Source organism: Anabrus simplex, chromosome 1 (assembly GCF_040414725.1).
Source record: "Anabrus simplex isolate iqAnaSimp1 chromosome 1, ASM4041472v1, whole genome shotgun sequence".
Classification (NCBI taxonomy): domain Eukaryota; kingdom Metazoa; phylum Arthropoda; class Insecta; order Orthoptera; family Tettigoniidae; genus Anabrus; species Anabrus simplex.
In genome coordinates this window covers 1,759,108,050-1,759,135,341 of record NC_090265.1, presented here as the reverse complement: position 1 = coordinate 1,759,135,341, position 27,292 = coordinate 1,759,108,050, and the positions used below count along the sequence as shown (strand labels likewise).

Below are 27,292 nucleotides of genomic sequence, written 5' to 3'. Positions count from 1 at the left end.
CCTGCCTGTCCTAAGATGCGGCTAAAAGGGGTCCAGGGGCTCTTAATTTGGGGGTATGGTTTGGAGACAACGGGGCTGTTAGTTGAGTCCTGGCATTGCTTCCATTTACATTTACTTTCATGTAACCTATCCGGTCTCCCTTGTTGAACTCTTGTTCTTTTCTGACTCCGAAGGTATTACGGGTGCTGGCATAGAGTTTTCCATTTTATCGTCCTTCTTGGCTCTTGTCTTCCTTTGGCCGATATCTTCACTTTTTAGAAGTGTTGGGTCCCTTCAGTGTTTTCCCTCTGAGTAGTATTAATATAGGATGGTTGCCTATTCGTTGTTTCTCTTAGAACAATGATCACCCACCACTTCTGAACAAGTCTTAACGATTCCATCGGATGGACGAATCACCATCACCACCACCACCACTTAAAGAAAAGTGTTTCTCAGTCCATGGATGAGACATTCTTGAAATTATATTTTGAAGTAAAAATAGCCTTTATTGTTGGACTTGGAAGAATATTCATAGGAGAAGGAAAGACATATTTATATTATATACATATTGAACTTAATGTAGGAAAACAGGAAGTTTTATTTAGAAAAAGGGGGCACTTGATGTCCGGAGGACAGGGGACAGGTGATAAGAGACTGAAATAACGCCCCTTGTCACCCTAATATATTGAAACGGTAATATCACCGCGACATTCACTATCAAAGTATTTCTAGCGCTAGTCCTAACAACACCGTACGGGAGGTTTGAAAACACCGCTCTACGCGCCGATAAGGATGTAGCAGCTATGCGCACAACCCAATCGCTGCCAGAGAGCCAACCAAGGACAGATCACGTACCAATCGAACATTCAATTCCTTCGATTTCGTTATCTTCAGAACGGAATATGATGTAAAAATCCTGATCACATCATCCCATAGCCCTTAATAACAAACGATAATATACCATGTTTCACCAAAATCGGCGTTAGGATAGCCGAGTAATTGAAGGTATAAAAGTGTTGAATTTGTATCCACACGGCCCGGCCTGCGAATATAATAGGCGCTCCTTAGACTATCATAAATCAGTATCTGCATGTACTCCCAGTTGCCACGGTGCGCGGGTCAGCTGTATACATCTATTCGTGGTCGTTACTCTGTCCGGCAGATTGCCGATGATAGTCGTGTTAAACAGTACAAGTGTTCGTGTCTAAATTTCTAAGTATCAGAAGTGAAAACTTTGGACTTTAATTTTGTGTGAGATATGAGGTGATTGACTATCTCGAGTCGTCAATAGTCAATAGACTTGTGTGTTGAAGTGGAAAAGCTCGAGTAATTAACATTATTTCTTCGAGCGAATAATCGTGAATTGTTATTGACTTGCATAAACTGTGACGTAATAGTAACAGCATTCATTGCATAAAAACTGTGCTTTAATTTATCTTCGTAAGACTGTGCCTTAGTAACAGTGTTTACTTCATAAAAACTGTGCTTTAGTTTATTTCACAAGACTGTGTCTCATTGACAGATTTATTTCGCTGGAACTGTACTTTAATTTATTTTCGTAAGATTGTGCCTTAGTGTCAGAAAAGGTTTAAGATTTTGTGAGCTGTTATACGGTACTTTATTAGTTTGAGTTACATCGACAAGTGTACGGAACGACCATCATTTCACTTTTTGAACTCGTTTAATCTTCTTTTCCATTACAAACTGTGATACTCTATAAAAATTGAATTACGTCGTCAAGTAAATCGAACGACTATCATATTATTTACGTTGAACTTTGTTAATCTCTTTCTTTCATGGTGAATAGTGCAACTTGTAGATTCTTCCAATTGTGTCGAGTAATAGTATTCAGTGCAGTGCGGTAGAGAATTGTCGTATCAGATCCCATTGACATTCTGTGCGATGAATATACACTTCTCCACTCCCTTCATGGGATCTCAGTGGAAATAAATTCTAACTTAATTATTCCACGCTGCACTAAAACAATCACCAGGCGTCAAGACTCCCGGGTTCGATCCCGATCCTCACCGGTACTTCAAGATCCGTCCACCTCCGTGGGATAAGTTGGTGCCATGATGCTGAGAGGAGATCCATGGTGAGGGGGAAGGAGTCCGACGATGCGGTACATCGCTGACGCCGACATCGAGGGACAACGTATCTTCCAACCACTGCTTGGACTTTCTAAAATCCTACACGTCTGTGAAAGGTGATATACTTGGTCCAACTTGAGTAAACCAGAAGTTTAATTTTTTAATAAAATCCAAATACCCTTCACTCTGCAGTTCCTAGCATGGACTGTACACGCCCTGGCGTCAACCGATGCTCTCCATTGCACTTAAAGTATGGGCGTTCTGGTTACAATATGTGAGTGTAAACTACGCAACTACAAGGTATATACTATTAATATTCCTATTAGTCTCCAACGTTCTGGAGATATTACATTTTGGGTGATATTCATTTAAACCATTTTCTATTAAGAAGTGAAATGTATGAAAGCCTTACGAAATTTACTTTCATTTCATAAATATACATTAAAACATGAGGTCATAATGGGCATGCAGTTATACTGTGTTCTCCTTTGTTTTAACGATAATTAACTACTTGGTAAGGAATCCACTTTCTCCCATTTGTCCCGGACTGTGATATTTACTGGACATTCCTGGAGCACACAAATGAGTTTCTTTGCCCTTCCTCTCCCTTCATATGTGTACCACAAACCGCAACTAACGAGCTCACTGGCTTAATACGACAGCCGCGTTCCCTTTCTTGCTGCTTTCAATATCCTCGCCACAACACAAGACCGGTAATGGAATTATCCAGGGGAGACATAGCCATGGGGCAAGAGTACTTATGAAGAAGTATGCATTATTAATTAGTTACATAGCGGCTACTGTGAGTAGAGGATTGTATAGTTAAGCTCTTAACTTAAAAATCCGAGATACCTCGGGTAGCCTCGTTGGCTCTTGCCATGGAAGCCTAGGTTGACGGCCAAGTGTCCCTTAGCTGAGACCTGGCATTGTTTGCATTTACTTGCGCCAGGATCCTCACTTGTATCTATCCTATCTGACCTCCCTTGATCAATTCTTGTTCTCTACGACCCCGGCGGTATTAGGTTGTGAATCCTAGGGAGTCTTTCATTTTCACGCCCTCCATGGCTTGTGTCTTTCTTTGACCAATACCTTCATCTTTTTGTGTTTGATCCCTTCCTTTTCTTTCCCTCTGATTGATGTTAATGAAGGATGGTTGCCCAGTTCTACTTCTTCATAAAACCGTAGTCACCATCATCACCACCGCTACATCGGCCACCTGCCATAATCCATATTTGGAATTATTTTCTTGTCTTTCTTGGGTGGTTGCCCAGTTGTACTTCCTCTTATAAAAATAATCACCACCATTAACACTTTCCTATGTCCAGCTCCATGGCTATATGGTTAGCGTGCTGGCCTGTGGTCACAGGGTCCCCGGGTACGATTCCCGGCAGGGTCGGGAATTTTAACCATCATTGCTTAAGTTCTCTGGCACGAGGGCTGGATGTACTATATGTGTCGTCTTCATTATCATATCATCCTCATCATGATGCGCAGGTCTCCTACGGGAGTCAAATCAACATATCCTCGGACACTCCCGGCACTAAAAGCCATACGCCAATTTATTTCATTTCAACACTTTCCTATCAGATCCCCTGTGGTTAAGGGGCAGTAGAATAACACTCTCGATATCCCCTGCAAGTCGTAAGAGTCGACTAATTAGGGGCCCCAGGTACTCTTAAATTCGGAGCATCGTTTGGCGACCACGGTCACATAGCTGAGTCCTGTCATTGCTTCCACTTACTTGTGACAGGATGCTATTGTTGTTGTTGTTGTTTGAGTCATCGATCCACAGAGTGGATGGATGCAGATCTCCATGCCACCCTATCTTGTGCTAACCTTTTCTTTTCTACGTAACTGCTTCAGTCTAAATCTGCTCTAATCTGCTTGTCATATCCATACCGTCCGACTCGTTAGCTGAATGGTAAGCGTACTGGCCTTCAGTTCAGAGGGTCCCGGGTTCTATTCCCGGCCGGGTCAGGGATTTTAACCTTCATTGGTTACGTCCAGTGGCTCGGGGGCTGGGTGTTTGTGCTGTCCCCAACATCCCTGCAACTCACACACCACACATGACACTATCCTGCACCACAATAACACGCAGATAACTGAATATGGCAGATGCCGCCCACCCTCATCGGAGGGTCTACCTTAAAAGAGCTGCACTCGGCTAGGAACAGCCACACGAAATTATTATTATTATTATTATTATTATTATTATTATTATTATTATTATTATTATTATTATTATTATTATTATTCGTTTAGGCCTATGATGGACCACGTGGTTCTTAAACCTGGTGAGCCCTTTTCTTCCTCTTAGCCCAGTATTCCTTCATTCTAGCGCTATGGATATCTTTTCTTTCTTGAGTCCATTTCATTCCTACTCCTGGAGGCAGTGATTTAGTTGTTAGTGACTGGAGAGAGTCAGATGTCTTGACTAACTTTCTGAATTTATCTCGGTTGTAAATGTCAACGTGATCAGTGTTTAGGTATTGTAGGTCTTTCCGCACTAAATTCGTCCATTTGGCATTTGTTGCTTTCCCTCTAGATACAGTGTTGCAGATTCTTGAAGTGAGTCTCTGGCTATCCATCCTGACTACGTGACCATAGAAGATTAGTCTTCTCTTCCTCATAGCTGCTGTAATGCTCTCTATTTTACTGCACAGTTCCTTGTTGTGCCTGATTCTGTAGCCATCTCCTTCTTCAATGGGACCCATAATCCTTCTGAGGATCTTTCGCTCTTTCATTCCTAGTTTTCTGAGTTGTCCTTTCCGGGTCAGGTTTAGGCATTCTGAGGCGTACAGTACAGATGGTCTTACTACGGTGTTGTAGTGTCTAAGTTTAAGATTCAAGGAGAGGGATTTAGACTTGTATATGTTCTTACAAAGATGATAAGCTCTTTCTAATTTAGTGCATCTACTCTTCATTGCAAGATCCTCTTTAACATTTGGGGTTATCCACTCTCCAAGATATTTGAATGAGTTGGCCTTGTGTATTATTTTGTCCCCCAAAGAAATGAAGTTGGGTGCTTTTCTGATGTTGGTCAGAAATTTTGTTTTATTGACAGCGATCTTTAGCCCTGCTTTAGCTGCTATGCGTTCTAGGGAGGATAGCTGGTACGTAGCTTCTTCCATACTTGAAGCTAAGAGTGTGAGGTCATCTGCGAAGGCTAAGCAAGTAACTGTTAACTTGTCTTTTTTGTAGCCGATTTTTAATCCAGAGTTGTCAGCTAGTGTGTTCGTCCATTCCCGAATGACCTTCTCCAGCAGACAGTTAAACAGGATAGGGGACAAACCATCTCCCTGTCTAACACCTGTTTTGATCTCGAAGCTTTTTGATAATACCCCTCTGAATTTTACTTTGGACATGGTGTTCATTAGAGTAGCCTTCACAAGATTCAAAGTCTTCTTATCCAGTCCCATTTCAGTCAACGTCTCAAAGAGGGACTGTCTGTCTACCGAGTCGTAAGCCTTCTGGAAGTCAACGAAAATTGCTACATAGGGTGAGGTGCTGAGGTTTTTGTAGGTAGTTTTGAAGTTCAGAATCTGCTCTGTGCATGATCTTGACTTCCTAAATCCAGCTTGGTACTCTCCTATGCAGGAATCTAATTGTGCCTCCACTCTTTTAAGCAATGCTTTGGAGACGATTTTGTACGTCACTGATAGGAGAGAGACCCCTCTATAGTGGTGTAACCCTAGCGTTCTGTGGCAGGAAACTCACTTTAATCTAACCTATCCTACCTCCCCTTGATAGCTTTTGTTCTTTTGCGACCCTGATGTTATTAGAGCATCCGAGTACTAGGGAGTCTCCTACTTTTATGCCCTCCGTGGCTCTTGTCTTTCTTTGGCCCATATTTTCATTATTCCAGATATCCAACCCCTTCATTGTTTCTCTGTGATTAGTGTTAATAGAGGGTGGTTGCCGAGCTGTACTTCCTCTTAAGACAATAATCACCACCACCACCACCACCACTTTCCTATCAGATCCCCTGTGGATGGGGGAAGAAGAATTAACACGCATGCAATCCCCTGTTTGTCCGTCAGAGTCAAATAAATGGGTCCCCAGATGCATCTAACTTGGGAGAGTGGATTGGCCACCACGGCGAACTTAGCTGAGTCCTGGCGTTATTTTCACTTACTTGTACAAGGCTACTCACTTTAATTTACCCTAAACGACCTTCCTTGGTCAACTCTTGTCCTTCTCCGACCCCGAAGGTATTACAGCGTTAGGGGCAAGGGAGTCTTTCAATTTCACGCCCTTCCTGGCCCTTGTCCTTATTTGGCCGATACCTTCATTTTTGGAAGTGTCGGATCCATTCATGTTTTTTCTCTCTGCTTACTATTAATAGAGTTTAATAGCCCACTCGTACAGCTATAATTACTACTACTACTACCACTCCTATTAGATCCCCCTTGGTCAACTTTTCCTTGCTTGCGAGGCCTACGGTGCCCTAGATTTTCACGCAATTCGCAGCCTTCTCTTTCTTTTGCCAATTCCTTCATTATTAGAGCAGTTGGATCTCTTTCATTTTCTTTCCGGTTAGTGTTAATGGAGGGTGGTTGACCAGTTATACTTTTTCTTAAAACACTAACCACAGCTTTCAACAGCTTTTGTAAAAATACTTTCGTGTCCACTTTTTAACTTCACTGTGTACGGAAACAAGTTTCACTTCACTGACTGGTAGTTCTGAATTATAGAGTGGAAAAGCTAATGGGAGTGAGTTCCAAAATCAAAAATTAAAAAATGAATTGTGCAGCTAACCGAGTTGTGTACCAAGGCCAATAGCGATTTATCTGCGTCCTTGATCTTTCCATATACTTTCGCGGTCGGTAAAAGACAACGCTGTCCGCCTCTGTGATGTAGTGGTTTGTGCGATTTGTTGCCACCCCCGGAGGTCCGGGCTCGATCCCCGGCTCTGCCACGAAATTTGAAAAGTGGTAGAAGGGTTGGAACGTGGTCCACTCAGCCTCGGGAAGTCAACTGAGTAGAAGATGGTTCGATTCCCACCTCAGCCATTCTCGAAGTGGTTTTCTGTGGTTTCTCCATTTCTCCTCCAGGCAAATGCCGGAATGGTACGGTAACTAAAATAAGGCCAAAGCCTCGTCATTCCCTCTTCATCGTCTGTCCCTTCAAATATTCCCATCCCCATACAAGGCCCTTGTTCAGCATAGCAGGTGAGGCTGACTGGGCGAGGTACTGGTCCTTCTGCCCAGTTGTATCCCACTGAACCAAAGTATCACGCTCCAGGACACTGTCCTTGAAGAGATAGAAATTGGGATCCTTCACTGAGTCCGAGTTAAAAACCAACCCTGAAGGGTGAACGGATTCAGAAAGAAAAGATAATGCTGGGTGTAGTACCAGAACCTTTGCAAAACTGATAAAACTATGTTCCATATTTTAGCAACATTCTGTATCTCGCTCTGTGTAATATACTGAATGTTGGGGGTAAATAACGAAACCCTCGTGCCCTTGCAAAATAACATACAACTAAACCTTCTAGAGAAAGATTACGTCAAGCCAGATAATGAGGAAAGGCCCATGTTTTCAAAGATGTAATGAAGGTGTTAACAAGAGCAAGACCTTGAATATCGTTCCTTGTTTTAAACAGAAGGAAAGCAGAAAGAAAGGTGAAGACCGTTAACTCTTCCAAGATGAAAATATAAAAATATATAATGGCTGAAAGAGACAGAAAACTATCCCGGTATCATTATGTTTAGAGTTGTCTCTGTGGATCAGTTACAAAGTGTCATACTCTGGATTCCATGATGGAGAGTTCAAACCCGGCAGAGATGGTCTAGGATTTTTGATAGGCGAAAAAACGTACTCCATGCATTGTCGTTATGAGAACGATCTCTGGTGGCACAATTTGGTGTTCACGAGACGAAATTAATTAAAAAACCATAGGCGTCCAAGAGAGATTCGAATAACTCTGCCATCTAGTAGGCCTAGGGTAAAAAGGAACGTCGAATTTGACGAGCAGACAGCCAGATGGCGTCAAATTAAAATGTCTGCATACGGTATCTAAGAACATACTATTATGCCATTATATTTAAAGAAACAGAAGAAGGAATTTTCCGTGTTTTCAGAAGGGGTATTATGATGGAAAATATTATATCAACAGAATTATACCCAACAAATACCGTTCCACTTCCGAAGGCTAAAAAGGGTCCTGTGGTCTCCGATTAACTTTGTCGACGATGAAAATAAGTACTTCACTACCAAATTAAAGCATGAGAAGACAAGCACAAATTTAATTAACAAGTTAAAGCATACGACACAGAGTTTTCTTCCAAATTTTAAAATATATGAATATTTTCTCCTAAAAAGTACTGAAATATCATAATGATAATATATGAGACTTACGTAAAGTGAATACAATTTAATTTACTTTGTTTAAAATAAAGATATGTTTTTATTTTTAAAAATTATTCTCTTTTCGTTTCTACATTAACGTTTTGGAACTTAGGTCATTTAACTTTTACGTACTTCAATTGTTGAGAATTATAGAGCATTTCGGAAAATAATGTCAATTATTATTATCGAAATCGACTTTCAACCTATTAGGTTGTGTACGTGTTGAAGAGATATTAAGTACAGGACGAAAATAGGGGATCCGAACCCACAACCTACCGACACGAAATCGGAAGGCTGTGGGTTCGGATCCCACTGGTGTTCGGTTGGCCATTTTCGTTCTGTACTTAACATCCCTTCAACACGTAATATATAAGTAATACACGGCCAAATTGGTTGAAGGTCGATTTCGATTACAATGCGGTCGTGAAAATTCAATATCCATTAGTATTATTTCTTATATTCCCAAGCTTGCTCTGCTGCATAGTTTTGTCCTGAACTACGCATTGTTATTCGACAGATGCTGTACTTCGTTCCTACAATGTGCTGCTTTATTTCTGCGTAACAATCTGAATCACCCGATATATTGAATATTATGCAATTCTGGAACCATGAAGAAGTGAAGAGTAAGGCTTTTAATAGGCCTTATTACAATTGCAAGACTCTGACTTCAGAAACAAAAAGAGATAATGGCCAGTGAAACGAATGACGTGTTTAATGTGAAGGAACAGACAATAATTCACATACTAACGGCCTTCTTGAAGTAAACATAATTAAATTAACTGCTTAAAAGCTGTTTGATCCATATGCTCTCTAAAATTGTACTTTACCATTTCAGTGCCACCCCTGGACGTGCAGCTGGTTGGAAGAAACCGACCAATATCCGCAGGGATTCAGTACGAAGTGTCATGTCAGTCCGTTGGGTCCAGACCTCCTGCACATATTACCTGGTGGAAAGGCGACGTCTTGATGAATCACACAAGGGAGACCGTGAGTAAACCAATCTATGGTACAACTGTTTAAAATTACTTACGCTAAAATTGTGCCGGCTGTCGACCTAACAGTAGTCAACTAAGAAAACGTTATTTCAAACCAAAATGTTTAAAAAATCATTCCCTAAACTCTCCAGGACCTGTCTAGACCATTATGGTATTTAGGCCTACGTATCAGAAAAAAAAAACAATTTTATTTCAATAAATAATGGCAAGTTTTTCCAGTTTTTAATTTGAACCTAGGCGAGGAAATTAGTATTCTTCCCATGCTGAAATATTTAACAATGTTAATTATTGTTTAGGTATTTTTAATTAAAATCCAAGGTGTATTTTTTGACAGCTTCAGTGTAAAAGCGTATTTGAGCCCAACTGACGATAATATTGCATGTTACATTATGCACTACGAAGAAGTGCTCCGAGGTCTGAAAGAGGTAGACTAATATGGATGAAAACATTGTTTTAAAAATAATATAATTTACTACCTCTCTATAATACAAACAGATAAAACAACTCCGTACAATAAACGAGGCATATAATTAACACGCGAGAGGTCGCACCCCTTTTAGAACGCGAGAGGTCGCGCGAAGGCAAATTGCTCACGCTTCATATTTTTATGAGCTGCTATTTTCCTTTGGCGGTGAATGCTCTGATAAAAATATCAATATGTACCCCGTGTAACTGCCTTTTGACTAGTACTAATATAATTACCCAGTAACAATATTTTCTCAATGTAAAGAAAATAATGAATTTTGTCGCAAAATCTGGTAAAGTTACGAGAGTTTTTAAAGAGCGCAAGAGGTTGCGTGTGAGCAAATTGCCGCAACGTTTCCATTTGTACATTTCAATGAATGATTTGGTCACAATTCAAGATAAAACTACAGCACCACACTTCACTGAAAGCCAACATAAACCTCATGAACTTTACTGAAACTTTCTTGGAAATGCAGTCATGTAAGAATGCACTACGCGAGGGTTCACATGAAGGCAATTTGCCGCGGCTGATGCGAGAGTGAAAGAAAACTTAAACTACTCCGGAACGCAGCAGGCAATTCACTGACGATAATCAACGTCAGGCGAGAGAGAGCGAGGGGAGGGATGAAACGAGAGACCTAAGCCCTACAGCGGCTAGCAACGAAATTATTAACAAATATTTAAAAGTGCGGCAAATTGCCGCGGGTGCGACCTCTCGCGTGTTAACAAACAAAAAAGAACCAGCACACATATCTCATTGACATCGCTATCTCGAATGACCACCATATGACACAGAAATACAGGGAGACGATCGACAAATATACTCCTCTGGCTATGAAAATATCGAGGATCTGGAAACAAGACAGAGTGACAATTTCACCTTTCGTCCGAAGGTCTCATACCAAAATCATTTCCGGAAAAGAAAACATTACAAATCCTCATCTGCATTTAAAATGTGGCACAAAAGGCTGCAAATTTTGAAGACTTGTAACATCGTCAGAACATTCCTGAATGCTCAATACGGACCGTAAATAAAAACGGCTACAACCTCCATAACGAAGAAAATAATGGGGACGTATATTAAAGTTAAGTAAATTATGATTATGTTCTATTTCTTATTATTGTGTAAAGTACCGAAATACGTGCTATTTTACCAACTATAAAGTTGTGAAATAAATAATAATGTTCCGTGCCAGCCCCGTGGTAGTACCGAAAGGGATATCCTGGGATATCCCAGACGGCTTGAGGGGTGGAGCCGGGCCTTTCCGTGTGGTGTTCTCGTCGGCCGGTTTACCTGTGAGTTTCTTGGAGATTCAACGGGAATATTCTGCTTCTAGTGACATCGCGAATTTTCTGGCTTAAATCAAGTGAATTGTAAAAAGACAGGCTAGCCGCGGACAGTTAGTCACTGCTATATTCGGAGTGACATTTGGGCTCCGAGGTTGTGTCGGTGTGAGACTCGGTTTGTTGGGGTTCGGTGGCTGCGCTGAGGGCGACAGAGGTGTTGGCTGCCACTCTTGTTCCACTGAGGTCTGAGCCAGGAACTGTTGTTGTGGTGTCGGAGAGATCAGTGAGTACGTGGGCTAGAGACGACAGAACGGAAGACTGTACTGTGTGTTCGTGTATTTCTGTGAAGTGAGACTCAACGAGAGAAGCCGCTATCACGACCGTGAAGTCAAATAGACCTGTGTTAATGTTCGCTGTTGTGAGTATCGTCCTGCTGTTGAATACTGTTGAGCTGTTCATTCATTCACTGCATGTGACTCTGTAAATTAATGGACTGTCTGAGGAATCGAACCAACGAACAATCATCGTGCGTTGTGTAGCCAGTGGCATTGTGTTCAAATCCAGCGGTCTACACTCACCTGCTGTGTGAGTTCACTGGACTTGGACAAGTGAAAGTAACGGTTGCGTCCCAGGTAATGCAACGGGCTGGAACTCCTGCTGTGCCGTAAGGAAGAGCAATTTGTAAATAAAACGTATGTAGTAAGTGTGGCCATTCACAGCTGGTTAGAATCGTGTGTATAAATATGTGTGTGTGTGCATTTATTAGGTCATCCTGAAATAAATTAGTGTAATGAAACGGATGGAGTTTTATTCGTATTATTATTAATAATACGAAGAACCACGATGAAAGAAAAACTGAAGGATGCCTGGCAAAGAAGGAAATGCACAACTTCTAAGTGAGCTTTGTGTGATCAGTTTTCTGGTCTTATTCGCATCTAATAATAATAATAATAATAATAATAATAATAATAATAATAATAATAATAATGATAATAATAATAATAATAATACATCGTTTGACCTCAAATACTGGCAACTAGAATGTCAGCAGAGACTTTTATATGCCGACATTATACGAGGTTAAGTAGCAATTTGCACTTCGCATTAGGAGTCTAATAAATATGTAGTTCTGTACATACATACTTCGAACAGGATCTATAGCATAAAATAAGTTAACATTTATAGTCCAATAGGTTACTATTGAAAATTTATTTTCTTCTAAATGATTTGAAATTTAATTTACCGTTCAATTCCAAAAAGAAAGAGGACAAATGAGCAAATTAATAATAGTAATAAAAATATGTATGAGGTTCTTAATTTTCAAACGATTTATCCAGATTGGGTCTATAACCTTGTCAATTTCATGATACTTTTCAGAGAAGTTCGGATGGTAACATCTCCACGAGTACACTGATATTCGTTCCTACTCCAGGTGACCTGCGGAAAGAACTAACTTGTCGTGCCAACAACACTCACATACCAGGTAGTGCAAGACAGGATACATGGATGCTTGACGTCCACTGTAAGTGACCTTTTGGTTGTCATTCTCTAAATTTACTTCTTTATTATTCGTTTCATATAACATTTCGATATAATCACAATATATGAAACTTTAAATTAAGAACTGTTCACTCATTCTCTATACCAGGGCCTCTCAGGGTGCATGCGCCTGGTGCATGCACTGTGCATGGTGCAAACAACGACATCACTCGGTTGCCCAGAGTGCAGACCCCACTCCTCGATATGGAGCAATAGCGCTGCCTCTCTCTTTCCCCACGCCTGCATCGCTCGTTCCCCCTGTACCTCTCATCCTCTCTTGCTCTGTAGCGCTCCAAATCCGAGCTGAGTTGAGCCGAATTGAGCCGAGCTTAGCCGAGTAGCCCAGAGACGAAGCGTTGGTCCGATGCACTGTGCACAGGAACTCTGCGCCGCTGTTTGCACGCGTGAGATTTTGGGCGTTTGAGAGGCCCTGCTCTAGACCCTCCTTCCCTTTGTTAAATACCTTAATTAAATATATGCATGGCTCAATAGGAATTGTCAGCCAGATATACGTATTTTAGGAGTATTCTTATTGTAACTTCATAATTTCAAAATTCTCAACTGCCATAATATTTCTTCTCAAAATGTTAATTTTTATTCAAGATAATGTTGTCAGGGAAATTTCATTTTTGGTTACTTTATCTGACGAACTTGGAAGCTAGTTGGATCTTCAAATGGAAATTCTTAACTATATGAAGGTATAAGGTACCTTAAAAATCTTATTTTTTGATATGATGTGGTGTATCAGGCAACATGTGGAATAATGTAGTGTATGATCTCTCCTTCCGAATGTACTGCGAGTATTATTGACTATAAGAACATTATATTGTCATACATCCAGTTGTAAACGTCTATTGGTTTTAAATTTGTTTGAAAATTTTGTTTTGTTCCGAGACCACCCAGTACTGACGAAATGCCTTCTTATTAAAATTATGACACTTGTTTCAATTCATTGGAGTTCACTCTTCAAACTGAATATGATTATTTAGTTGAGATACTTCCGTTTGGTCAACTTTTCAACGATATTAATAATTGTGGAAAAGACTTCAGGGTGATACTAATTTCAGTGCTTTTGTTCCCAGACAGTCCAATAGTGTCACTTCAGCTCGGTACTAATCTGAACGCCAGCTCCTTAAGAGAGGGGGTGGACGTTTATTTTGAGTGTAACATCCAGGCCAACCCGAAGATCTACAAGATCGCCTGGAGACATAACGTGAGTAGCCATATCCATGCATTTTATGATCTCTACAGAACTGTTACGTTAGACCAATATTTCATCCTGCATGAATTTCTCGTCTTGAAATCTGATCTCCTTTATTACAAGCTTTTGTATTTTGATTTGTAGACTTGATAGTCTCTGGTACTCAGTGAAATTGTGGTTTAAAACTGTATCTTTATTTAATTACTTGACTAATTCTCTACCTATGGACACAATTTGATTATAAGTAAATTTTTGTTGCATATAACTATGTTGTTCAAAAATTTGATGGCAAGGGTACCTACGTCAATAAGCGTGCTCCTGCACCTAAAATATTTATCACAGTATTCTTGTTTTTGATTTTATTACAATATACATCGCTATTCTGTCACGAAATTTTGCGTTTTAACATGATTTCTCGTGCAAAATAATTCCGATTTTCGAGAACTGCCTAATTATTTACTTCACATGTATTGAAACTGGACATAGAGTAGATACATAATTATAAAACAGGAACTTTCATTTTTCTAATATCTCTGAATATTATGACGGCATCAAAAGATAAAATGCCTTAATAGATGAGATCTAATAGGAGACAGAAAGTGTAATGACATTACAATGAAAGTGTTATGGACGAAAATATGTATTTTTTGCACAAAATATCCTGAGTTATTTGACTGATAGAACAAACTCGGAAAATATGACTCAAATCTATTCATCCCTTATTTCAAAATAACTTAATTACTGTAAATCTCATCAATGTTCTATTTCCAGATGATTCAGTCGACTAGATATATTCAGGTATTATTCCTTATAATATTACCAAACCTGATAGTACAATCTACGTTTGATTATCGTTAAGATAAGGATTAAGCTATTTGATTACTGCAGTTTTCATGAACAAGGTGAATGTGTTTTCTCCCATCAGAATGTTGGCCGGCAAGATAGAAGGGGCGGTGGGATATAACTTGTAATTTCTAGATTGCGTGTAAAAGGCCTTGATTCAATTCGAAACTTCTCCAGAATGTTTATATGGATTGAGGTCATATGACGCCATGGATGGGTATTCCCTGTCGTATGGGGCTATTAAGCCTTGATCATACCACTTGGTGTTGGCGTCAGGAAGGTCATCCGGTCGTAAAACGTCGCCAATATTTTTAATGAGCTGGGTTTTGAACTCACAATCTCCCGAATACTGAATAATGACCGCACTTAGTGACTGCAGTATTCGAGCTCGGTGCTATGCAGATTCATCTCACTTCATACACGATCTCGTAGAGAAACGGAACAAGGGTTGGACCTACATGCATGTGAATTTGTTTTCTCATAATTATTCATACTCTTGACGTAAAACTAGAGGCTGCATGGTCGTGGCGATAAAGATTTTTTCGGTTCATCTGGAAGGAAGTGGGTTCGACTCCCCGGTAGGAAGTCGAAAAATTTATGAAACGAGATTTCCACTTCCAGAGGTGCATATGGTCCTGAGGTTCACTCAACCTACTCCAAAAATGAGTACTAGGTAGTTCCCTGGGTAAATATGGCCGGGCGTAGAGCTAACCACTCTACCCCACGAAGTGCCGAGGTTACGGATAGTGGAAACCTTTACATTTCACCCGTCCAAGGGCCTCCATGACCTGTAGAGAGATGACTATCCTTTGTTTCTGATTTTGAATTATTTTCCTTAAATATAATCGTCATCATCATCGCTAAATGTTGTAAATTACCAAGTACGGAGAAAGCATATTACCTGTAGCTTAGGTATTTACTTAGTCATTTTATGATGTTATGAATAAAACTTCGTCTATTTTACTGCTTTAATTAATCTCCGGACGACTAAATAAATGCACACACACACACACATACACAAACAATTCTAATCAAACATGAACGGCAATATTTACTAATTGCTTCCTATTTACATGTGTCTCTTCTTTACACAGCAGGCAGTCTGGCCCTGGGGACAGCTAATCCGTACTTTCCCAAGTCCAACTCATACCGCAGCTGTGTGTAGAATACTGCATTTGAACACAGGGCAACGGGCTACACAACACACGATGACTATTCCTTGGTTGGACTGCAGATACAGTCCAATAATTCACACTGTCACATGCAGTGAACAACTAAGCACCAACAGCTCAACAGTATTCAGCAGCAGGACGGTATTCACAACAGTGAATATTAAAAAACGTCCAATTACCCTCACACAATCAATCACTACTGATCTGAATTTAGGGTAGTCGCCTAGGTGGCAGATTCCATATATCTCGTTTTCCTAGCCTTTTCAATGACATTGGAAATTTATTGAACATCTCCCTTGGTAAGTTATTCAAATCCCTAACTCCCCTTCCTATAAATGAGTATTTGCCCCAAGTTGTCCACTTGAATTCCAGCTTTATCCTCAAATTGTGATCTTTCCTACTTTTAAAGACATCACTCAAACTTATTTGTCTACTAATATCATTCCAAGTCATCTCTACACTGGCACCTCGGAATATAACACTTAGTCGAGCAGGTCGTCTTCTTTCAACCAGGTCCCATATTAGTTATTTAAATCTGAGATGTATTGGGTTTATGAACTCCCTTTCAAATAATAATAATAATAATAATAATAATAATAATAATAATAATAATAATAATAATAATAATAATAATAATAATAATAATAATAATAATAATAATAATAATAATAATAATAATAACATCAAAAACAAGAATAAGAGCATCGAGCGGGTTGGCTACGCAGTTTCATCACTTGTCTGTGAGTTTACATTCGGAGATAACGGGTTCGATCCTCACCGTAGGCAGATCTGAAGATGGTTTTCTCTTGTTTTCTATTTACACACTAAACATATGATGGCCTGTAGTATAATTAAGGGCTACCCCTTTACCTCTCCACCGGCCACTTCCTATCCTACCTAAAAACCTTCCATATGTCAGTGGGATGATTATCCACTTGCAAATAACGTTGGGACTTTGAGAATATATTTCACATTTGCACTCGAACATTCGACACCTTATATCCGACTGAACTGTATACATTTCTGGTTACAACATGTTCAATAGCTGGATCGATAATCACATTAAAATCATAATACATTCCTTTATACAACAAACTAGCAAATGTACCCGTATTTCGATACGGTATTCTACATTGTATACGGATATCGAAATAAATTACTGTACATGAATAGAACAAGAATTTTTAAATTGCATGTCTCCTGGCGTTGATCCGAAAAAAAGCATAGGGAGGTCCGCAGAAGTTGTTTCCAATGTAAAGTGCGAGTTGCGGAGTTGTGATGGTAACGACAGGTCAACTTGTCTGCCGCAATTCACTATGCGTAACGTCAGTCACATTTTGATGGGTAAATTTGTTTATAATCGGGGGCATCCTTGCAAGGGGGCACCTATACCTAATGGTAAAGTGAATCAGGTAAAAGAGTTTTGAAAAAATGGACGCACCCTTGCCTTCTGCTAGTCAAATCGAGAAGGGAGTTATTCATTACTATGGTGCACAGGTGTTAAAGGAGGGCCCCATTCCTACTGCCAGTTAAAGTCGGTGTGGGGAGTACTGATTACAACAGCAGACGCCCTCCTGCTGACAATCACTATTGAATTGTAAGGTATTAATTACAATGTCACCCCCCTTCTAGATCGTTACAAATCGACTTAAATGAATAAATGCAGATCGACATGCGGAAGTATATGCATGTTCATCTTCAAATGCAGAATAACTGCTGCTAAACGATACATCATATCGAAAAACGATTGTACCAAAAGATGCCTCTGGCCTCATTTAGCAATCTAAATGGCTGGCCCTATGGTATTTTCCCGTATCTTATCTATTTAAAGGTAAAATTATTTTAGAAATGTTGAATAGGGTGAAATTTGTATAATGTTTTCACACAGTGAATTACTTTCCCGATACTTATGCGACAGCTTCAAACATAGAATTTGACTCACATATGGCTACTGGGTGGGCCAATATTCGTGTAGAATTTCATGACCCCATCTTTCCTATAAGTGAATCAAACCATCAATTATACGTGTACAAAGTGCAAAACTTAGATAAATGCAGAAATAGAGCCAAATTTAACGCATAAGGGATGTAGATACGACAACATGTCATAGGACGAAAGTTTTAAATGACTCCAAATTGAATCGAGATTGTGCCATCCTTTTTGTGATACGACTTACCGTTTAGCCACCAAATACCTCGAAAGGAAGGTCTGCACCGTGATTAAAATTGCCTCCATATTCCAATATTTTTCGGGGGTAAAAGTAAAATTTTTAAGCATCTCGTAAATTTTCCGTCGGTTACAGGCAAAAAGCTATAATTTTATCAAATTCCTATTTTCTAATTTGTCTGGGATATTGTGCTGCCATCTTGATATGGGGTAGGGGGTTAAAATTAGGACTTTCAGGAAACTTTTAAGCCCATGAAACCTATAGGTTATCGTTTTGGATAAATATCACCGACTGTGTTCTTATGCAGATTTGAAACTCCCAGCGTGTCCCCCTCAGTGAATTTTGAGAATGTTAGATTTTTCTAGGGATCCTGAAGTCATCAGCTTGACTTGTGCCAAGTTTTAAGATTCTAAGATGCCTAGAATGGTTTCATTAACTCACGTCTGTTTTCATTTTTATGCCTTAATTTATATATATTACAGAATATATAGATTGCGCCAAATTGACTACAATTTATTAATATGGATTATGTTTCGCCCGCTTCCCTAGTGGTTCTAGAGGTATCTTACTCCCACGGTATGCTTTCCAGGTAGAAAGTCATACTTGAAAGTCATACTGGAACATACACACGTCCATTTTCTCGGTCATTTTTGACAATTTATTTTTTCACCCTTTCTCACCCCTATTCCAAAGGGGGCTGAAGTTGGACTTTAAAAATCCGAAATGTTACTATTCATCTCAGCGACCCGGAAAACTATGGATTTGGCAGTATATCCGATTATTATTATATCTCACTTCCCCCTCCCCCTCCCTAAATGGGGCTAAACTTGGTCTTTAAAAAATCGTGAGTGTTACTATTCATCTCAGCGACCCCGAAAACTATGGATTCGACACTATTTTCGTTTAATTTTATATATCACTCCCCCCTCGCCCCCACTCCAAAGAGGGCTGAACTTGGACTTTAAAAAATTCCGGAGTGTCACTATTCATTTCAGCGACTCGGAAAAGTATGGATTCGACACTATTTTCGTTCATTTGTATATCTGACCCCCTCCCCCCCGCCCCTAGGATTTCCCAGGCTTTCTTACCCCCACGTGGTTTGTCTCCTGAAACTAAAAATCCGGAGTGTATAATTCACCTCGGCGACCCCGAAAACTATGTATTCGACACTATTTTCTTTTAATTTTATGTATCTCTCCCCCTCGCTCCCCACACAAGAGGGAGCTGAAATTTAACTTTTAAAAAATCGGGAGTGTCACTAGTCATCTCAGCGACTCGGAAAAGTATGGATTCGACACTATTTTCGTTAATTTGTATATCTCACCCCCTCACCCTCCCCGCCCCTAAGGGTTCCTAAGGCTGTCTTACCCCCACATTGTTTGTCTCCTGATACTAAAAATCCGGGGTGTACAATTCACCCCGGCGAACCCGAAAACTATGTATTCGACACTCTTTTCGTTTAATTTTATATATCACTCCCTCCTCCCCCCTCCCCCACTAAAGGGAGCTGAACTTTGACTTTTTAAAAATCGGAAGTGTCTAACGCCAGAACAGCATCCACGATATACCCTGCCTGTCGGTAAGAGGCAACTAAAAGCGATCCGGAGGCTCTTAACTTTGGAGTTTGTTTTAGCAACCGCAGGGGTCTTAGCTGAGTCCTGACATTGCTTTTACTTACATGTGCAAGGCTTCTCACTTTCGCCTATCGTGTTCAATCTCCCTTGGTTAACTCTTGTTCTTTTCCGACCATGACGGTGTTAGTTTGCGAGACGTAGTGAATCATTCATTTTCATGCCCTTCGTGGACCCTGACATTCTTTGGCCGATAATTCATTATTCCAAATGTCGGACCCCTTAATTTTCTCCTCTCTGATTAGAGTTAATAGAGAATTGTTGCCTAATTCCGGTTACAACGTGTTCAATAGCTATATCGAAAATATCCGGTTTGAAATCGAACCCAGCGCCCTCCGAACCGAAAGCCACTTCACTGACCATTCAGCCACTGATCGATTCATTGTTTCAAATATTATCGACCATGGCCAGTCACAAGAACAAACGGGAATACTGGCTTACGTTGACCTCAGACTTTAAATTAAAGAACAATAGCATTTTCCTGAATCAAATTGTTAAGTGCCACGGAAGTTTGTCTCTTTTACTTTCACTAACATCCACTAGATGGCAAGTCCGGCTACGTGGGTAAATGGTTAGTGTGCTGGCCTTTGGTCACAGGGGGCCCAGGTTCGATTCCCGGCAGGGTCGAAAATATTAACCACAATTGGTTAACTTCCCTGGCAACGGGGCTGGGTGTATGTGTCGTCTTTATCATCATTTCATCCTCATCACGACGTTTAGGTCGCCTACGGGCGTCAAAAGACCTGCATCTGGTGTTCAAAACTTATCCTCGGACACTCATGATGACACTAACAGCCATACGCCATTTCATTTACTGGATGGCATTCCTGCAGGGATTGTACAAAAATCAACAACAGCCAGTGTACTGTAATAAGTTCTGCAAATTTTATTACTATGATTGACGGGTGGATGCAAGAATTTTTACAATAATACGACAAATATTTTTATGGGATTATCATTTACAGATATAGCATGTTGCCAATAAATTTCAGAACAAGATTAAGGCTTTAGAGCTTAGACCTTTATGCAGTAATGCGCTAGAATGCAACAATGAAGCGAGTAACACTAATCTGCGCAAAGGTCATGCTAGAAGATTTGCATAAACATTAGGGGTCCGGCCCATGAGAACCCCTAGAATTTATGTTACTCTCACTACAGTACGAAAGAATGGCCGAGACGACAGCTCCTAATAACTAAATTAGAAGCATTCTAATTTATTATTGCATTGGAGTCCAGGGTCTACAAAAACATTAGATAGCTATACAAATCTGATCTCACACGTAGATGCAACGGTGTATTCTCTCTTACTTGACGTTTTCTGAACTTGTTTTCTTTCAGGGAAATCTCCTTCAAATGAACGTAAGTGCTGGGATCCTGTTTAGCGATGAAACATTAGTTCTTCAGTCTATCAACCGCAATACTTCTGGACTGTACACTTGTATAGCTTCTAACCCAGAGGGAGATTCAGAAAGTAACGCAGTCAACCTTGATGTGAAATGTAAGTATTTCCACATTATCTACGATTTTTTTTTTCTATCCGATTTCCAGTAGAGTGGAAGGATTAGTTTTTTGATGTAGTCTACAGCAAGGAAAGATTCAAATTACTGTAGACTCTACGAAGAACCAATAACATGACTAACGAATACAGTACTCAACAAGAAATGAGATATCACATATACAAATGCTGCATTAAAAACAAGGTATACAATATGTAAACATTACAATAATAATAATAATAATAATAATAATAATAATAATAATAATAATAATAATAATAATAATAATAATAATAATAATAATAATAAACATCGGTACTCGGGGACAGTTCGCCTCTGTGGTGTAGTGGTTAGTGTGATTAGATGCCACCCCCGGAGGTCCGAGTTCGATTCCGGCTCTGCCACGAAATTTGAAAAGTGGTACGAGGGCTGGAACGGGGTCCACTCAGCCTCGGGAGGTCAACTGAGTAGAGGTGAGTTCGATTCTCACCTCAGCCATCCTCGAAGTGGTTTTCCGTGGTTTCCCACTTCTCCTCCAGGCGAATTCCGGGATGGTACCTAACTTAAGGCCACGGCCGCTTCCTTCCCTCTTCCTTGCCTATCCCATCCGATTTTCCCATCCCTCCACAAGGCCCCTGTTCAGCATAGCAGGTGAGGCCGCCTGGGCGAGGTACTGGTCATTCTCCCCAGTTGTATCCCCCGACCAAGAGTCTGAAGCTCCAGGACACTGCCCTTGAGGCGGTAGAGGTGGGATCCCTCGCTGAGTCCGAGGGAAAAACCGAACCTGGAGGGTAAACAGATGATGATGATGATGATGATGATGATGATGACTCGGGGACAAAGAATTAACGTGAAGTGCCTAGCTTTTACTGATGATCTAGCTATCTTTACCAAGACTAGTGAAGAAACCAGATATGCCATAGAGAAGTTTCATGAGATAGCATCAAAGACAGGCCTCCAAATATCATATGAGAAGACTCATATCATGGCTAATGGACACCAGAATAACCAAAGATCCCCACTACAGACAAATTATGGAATAATCACACAGGTCCCTTCCTTCAAATATCTAGGAGAAATCATTGTACCATCCGGATTGGACAGGAAAGCTAATTTAGAAAGAACCACCAAACTCCTGAAAGCATACCGAATAACATGGAACCACTACAATAAAAGAGTGATGTCACGAAATGCAAAACTTCGGCATTACAAGACTGTTGTTCATCCGGAAGCCTTGTATGCCTCAGAAACCACATCTCTAGGAGGCCACTATAAAATGGATGAAATTGAAAAACAAGAACGAAAAATTCTGAGGAAAATATATGGCCCCGTTCATGTAAATGGTATATGGATGAAAAGGAAGACTGTAGATTTGTACAAAGCAATCGACAAGTTCACCGATACCGCACGCAGGAGATGATTGAAATTCTATGACCACATTTGTAGAATGGACGACACTAGATATGCAAAAAAACTGCTTGGTATAATTAATTCAAAGAAGGTCAAAATAAGCTGGTTTGAGGAAATATAGCAGGACTTAAAAGAAATGAACATCACAGAAGATATCATCAGGGATCGCAAGGCTTTTGGAAATCTGGTTGCAAAGCACACGTTCACGGAAAAGGCTAAAAGAACCACAGGGAGACAATGAACGGAAGAACGCAAGAAACAGCACAGTGATTCATGAAGAGATTTTGGGAGGAGAAGAAGAAAGGAAAACCATCATCAAGCTGACAAGTTCCAACGCTCTCTGTAAACGGGCATAACGAAGAAAGAATAATAATAATAATAATAATAATAATAATAATAATAATAATAATAATAATAATAATAAACCCATGTCCTTATCTCAAGGGGAGGTGCAACTACTTTCAGGCACATCTCCTCCACCCCACCCCGGCCTCCAATAGAAGTGAATTTTACATGTGCCTTTTTTAAACACATACCAACACTCTGGCGATTCTTAAATTTATATCAGTACAAGAAATCGAACTCGAGCCTTTGAGGACGGAAGCCAACAGCGCTAACCGTTACGCTTGCTATGGGTGCTGTCCTTGGCGGATCGGGTTTAGTTCTCGGTATTTTAAAAAACTGAAGTTTGGGAACACATCTGGTATGTTGTTTCTTTGTGCTTGGTTCGACAAAACTCTTAAAATATTTTCAGTGTAAACAATCTTCACAACATTTACGTACTTTTTGGTCTGCTAGAAATCCACCGTATTAAAATCAGAATATTCTGAACATTTGGCTTCGAGCATCACTAATGATATTTCGTAAACCGATCAGTTTTTGTTAGAAGGAATCTGATAGGTTTGCGTGAGATAATTATGAAACTAACTAGTGGGATTTTTATATTATCCTTAAGCATTTTTCATTGACTAATTTACGTTTCTCAAGTTGAATAACTAGAATTTTTCCTCCAGAATTGTTAACCTATTTAACATAATTGTATACCTAGCGTCTGCAAAACAATACCCACTTCCTTTTTTTACTCGAAGATAAACATTGCATTTTTAAATTTTTATATTACGGGAAACATGTGATCTCTTGAGTGCAGTTGGCCTGTGCATGAAAATGACTAATATTGTGTTGCTGGACTTCGTGGCTTCTGTGGACTGAAAATAATGAGTAAAACAAATGCTCTGTAGGAAAATGTATTTAGTGATTGCCAGACACTGTCTACTATGGTACCGTAAATGAAACTAAAGTAAATAAATAAATAGCCTTGTGAGTTCCGTAAGGGCTATGGCTTCCTGCAATGCAGGGACAACGCTCAGTTTAACTCGTTAGGTGAGCAGGTCCTGAGGAGTATTATTATACAGATTATTTCCGAGAACTGCGTGTTGAACACTTGTGTAGTCTCACCTCCGAGTGGATGAAATTGTGTTACTAATGTACTGTAATTACTTTCATTAAATGAGGGGGTGAGCTGCAATATCTGGCACGTGACCTTTTTAAGAAAAGTGAGAAAACCTGTGAAAATGACGCACTGTGTCAGTTTTGAAACACAAATTGAAGGGAACCGTGAAATCAAGTGTTAGACCTATACGACTTTTGAGAACAAGTTTAACTTTCATAATTAATAACATTATATCTATCCTCCGAGTTAACAATGCGAGTTCGTAAGTGGTTTAGGCATTAAGTTAATGGTCCTCTTCATCTTGGCTGTCAACACACCAAGTACTCAAAACCTACACCTCAAAAGCGGTAAGCGAAGGTTGCTCTAATACCCTAAAAGCTAGGCAGAGAGAGTGGCGTGACCTGACGCGGTGCATTATGTTTGGTGCATACACGCTGCAGGTTTTGAAAAGGAAAAATTAAGTTGTTCTGTTCATGTTGCAGGATTTGAAATTCTCACTAATACTCAAAGCTTTATATTACAGTGCACGGTTGACTTATGCAAGATTACTCTTGAGCACATCGTAGAGTTCGATATTGACGAGTGGATGGCATGGATAACTCAATTTGACCGAAAATATCACGTGGCTGGTTTTGAAACTCACCCCCTCGAATATAACCTATACATATGTGTTATGTTCCAACCAATTGAAACCAACTTGTCTCTGTAGTGTACATAAGGATTAAAGTCAAAAGCAGGGACGAATAATTTGAAAAATGAGCTGGGGCACATATTCAAAAATGATTGGAATAATTTACCAAGGAATATGTTCAATAATTTTCCAGTTTCCTTGTAATAATTGAAGAGAAGGCTAGGAAAACAATGAACAGTTAATCTGCCACGTGGGCAAATGTACTAAATGCAGATCAGTAGTAATTTATTCATTTATTTATTATCTATGTATTTACTTATTGTTCTCTTTTAGCCTTTTTAAGTCTTAACAGCTTTTTTGTATCTACACATTCTTTCGGCTACATTTTTACCGCACATTCTCAATTCGAATTTTCATGAGTTCATCAATAACTTCTTAAAAATCTTTTCTCTAGTAAATGCATTTATTTGAACCATACCTGAAAATAGAGAGAATGAAGTGAAAATGAAATAAAATGAAATGAGAAATGAAAGTATAGTATGTTGATTGGAGAAAATGTTGATGTGAATGATTTTGAAGAGGAAGTGCTCACGTGTTTCAGGTATGAACCCTGAACATCCATTGATGTGGAGAGTAGTTTCTCGATGTTTCGCTATGTGCTGTCTGAAAATCTATGATTCCTTACACCTAAGAATCTGGATATGACTATTGTGTTATACTGCAAAGCCAACAGATGTAAATTTTCCGAATTCGAAATTCTGCAAGCCTAGTGTGGTTAAGACAAACATGATTGTAGTTATACAAATTTCAATGTCTTTCTCCAGGATGTCCCTTGCGGCTGTGCTGAATTCACTGTAGGTGGAAAAAAATGTCATTCCATCTTATGCAAGTACTTTTTTTAACAAACATGGAATTCCTTCTCTTAAATTATGTTAATCTGAAAATGTATGATGTCTGAAGGAAGATATATTTTTCACCGTATGTTGCATGCCAGAAGAAATTATTTTATTAAATATGTAATTAAAATAGAATTATTAACTAATTTGGATTGCATTTCACACTCTTTTCCAGATTTTAGGTCCTTTTTGGATATTTTAAATATTTTTACAGCTTTTTGTTGTCATTTTATAGGTCCTCAACTTCTGAGCCCTAGTTATGAAGAATGTGTGGCAAGTGAGGTACACTTTACTTGTGCACGTAATTAAATAACATTCCAGTATCGTTTATTTTGCCGCATACTCTATAGTTTAGTACGTGCAACACACAGAAGGAATTGCATTCGTATCACAGCTGATGTATAAATAATTATTCTGGCATCAAGCGTGCGTTTTGGAGCAAAACTCGCACAAATCGAGACTTGGATGGGTTTTTAGTAATGTAAATTCGTGAGGAGGTCAAGTACTTCTCGATGGTAGAGACGTTACTTAAAGATGGACATGGAAAGGGAATCACCATCCAAGGAAAGAAAATCGCTGAGATTTGCTATGATATTGTTATTTTACCTGAGACTGCAGAATATCCGGAGAATTCATTGAATGGTATGGACGGAGTCTTGGGTAAGGAATACAAGATGACTAGATTTTGCAATGATGTCTTCAGTTCCGTTCTGATGTCATATCACCTTCTATCATATTTCGCATGAATGCCAACAATATCAAGAACCTATTTTTTCTACATCTTCTTCTCTTAAACACCAAGTTACATTATAATTTAATTGAGACGTATTTGTTATTCATTTGCTTTTTAACTTTTCTCCAAATATCTGGATTACAGATATTTTTTTCTCTACTAACGAGCTTCTACTATAATTTTCCATGAACGAACATCATTCCCATCTTCTACTGTAAAGTTCTAACTTGAGAATATATGATAATAATTGGTATTAATATTAAATGTTTATTATGAAAAGCTAATAATAATGATCCGAACCGCAGTCACTAGAGGAATAGTTCTGAACCGGGCTCAGAGAACATTCTGATAGCCTTTTTCTCCATACAGTGAATAAGGGTCATCTGATGACCAAGTTGTGACCTGGATAGAGTTTTTCTCTATAGCAGCGGTGATCCATCATCTGCGACAAGGTGGAACACTGACCCACGGCGCATGTATCTTGAGGGGTTCAATCTCTGCAAAGTAATGAAGCAGGTTTTCAACCTGAAGGAATCTTTATACAAGAGAATTTTTGCACACATCGCAGGTGGGTTATCAAGTTTGTCTATGACATGTGCTGTTAAATGCCACCACTGTAATATCATGTACTATATTATTGTGTTACATCTGTGCATTGACTTAGATATTCAGTGCAGCATGTTGTAGCACGCCGGCCCCGTGTTGCAGCGGTAGCGTGCCTGCCTCTCGCCCGGAGGCCCCGGATTCGATTCCTGGCCAGGTCAGGGATTTTTCTCTGGACCTGAGAGCTGGTTCGAGGCCCACTCAGCCTACGTGATTAGAATTGAGGAGATATCTGACGGTGAGGTGGCGGTTCCGATCTCGAAATCCAAGAATAACGACCGAGAGGTTGCATAGTGCTGACCACACGGCCCCTCGTAATCTGCAGGCCTTCGGGCTGAGCAGTGATCGCAGGG

General features: G+C 39.7%; 1 protein-coding gene across 1 annotated transcript in view; it reads left to right on the top strand.

Moving 5' to 3' along the window:
* Positions 1-27,292, top strand: part of LOC136864385 (nephrin-like) — a 426,801-nt gene that overhangs the window by 341,709 nt on the left and 57,800 nt on the right. Inside the window, exons 6-9 of the mRNA XM_067141320.2 lie at positions 9,256-9,407; positions 12,545-12,689; positions 13,789-13,919; positions 21,059-21,218. Of these exons, the coding sequence (XP_066997421.2) occupies positions 9,256-9,407; positions 12,545-12,689; positions 13,789-13,919; positions 21,059-21,218 (588 nt within the window). The remainder of the gene's footprint in view (positions 1-9,255; positions 9,408-12,544; positions 12,690-13,788; positions 13,920-21,058; positions 21,219-27,292) is intronic.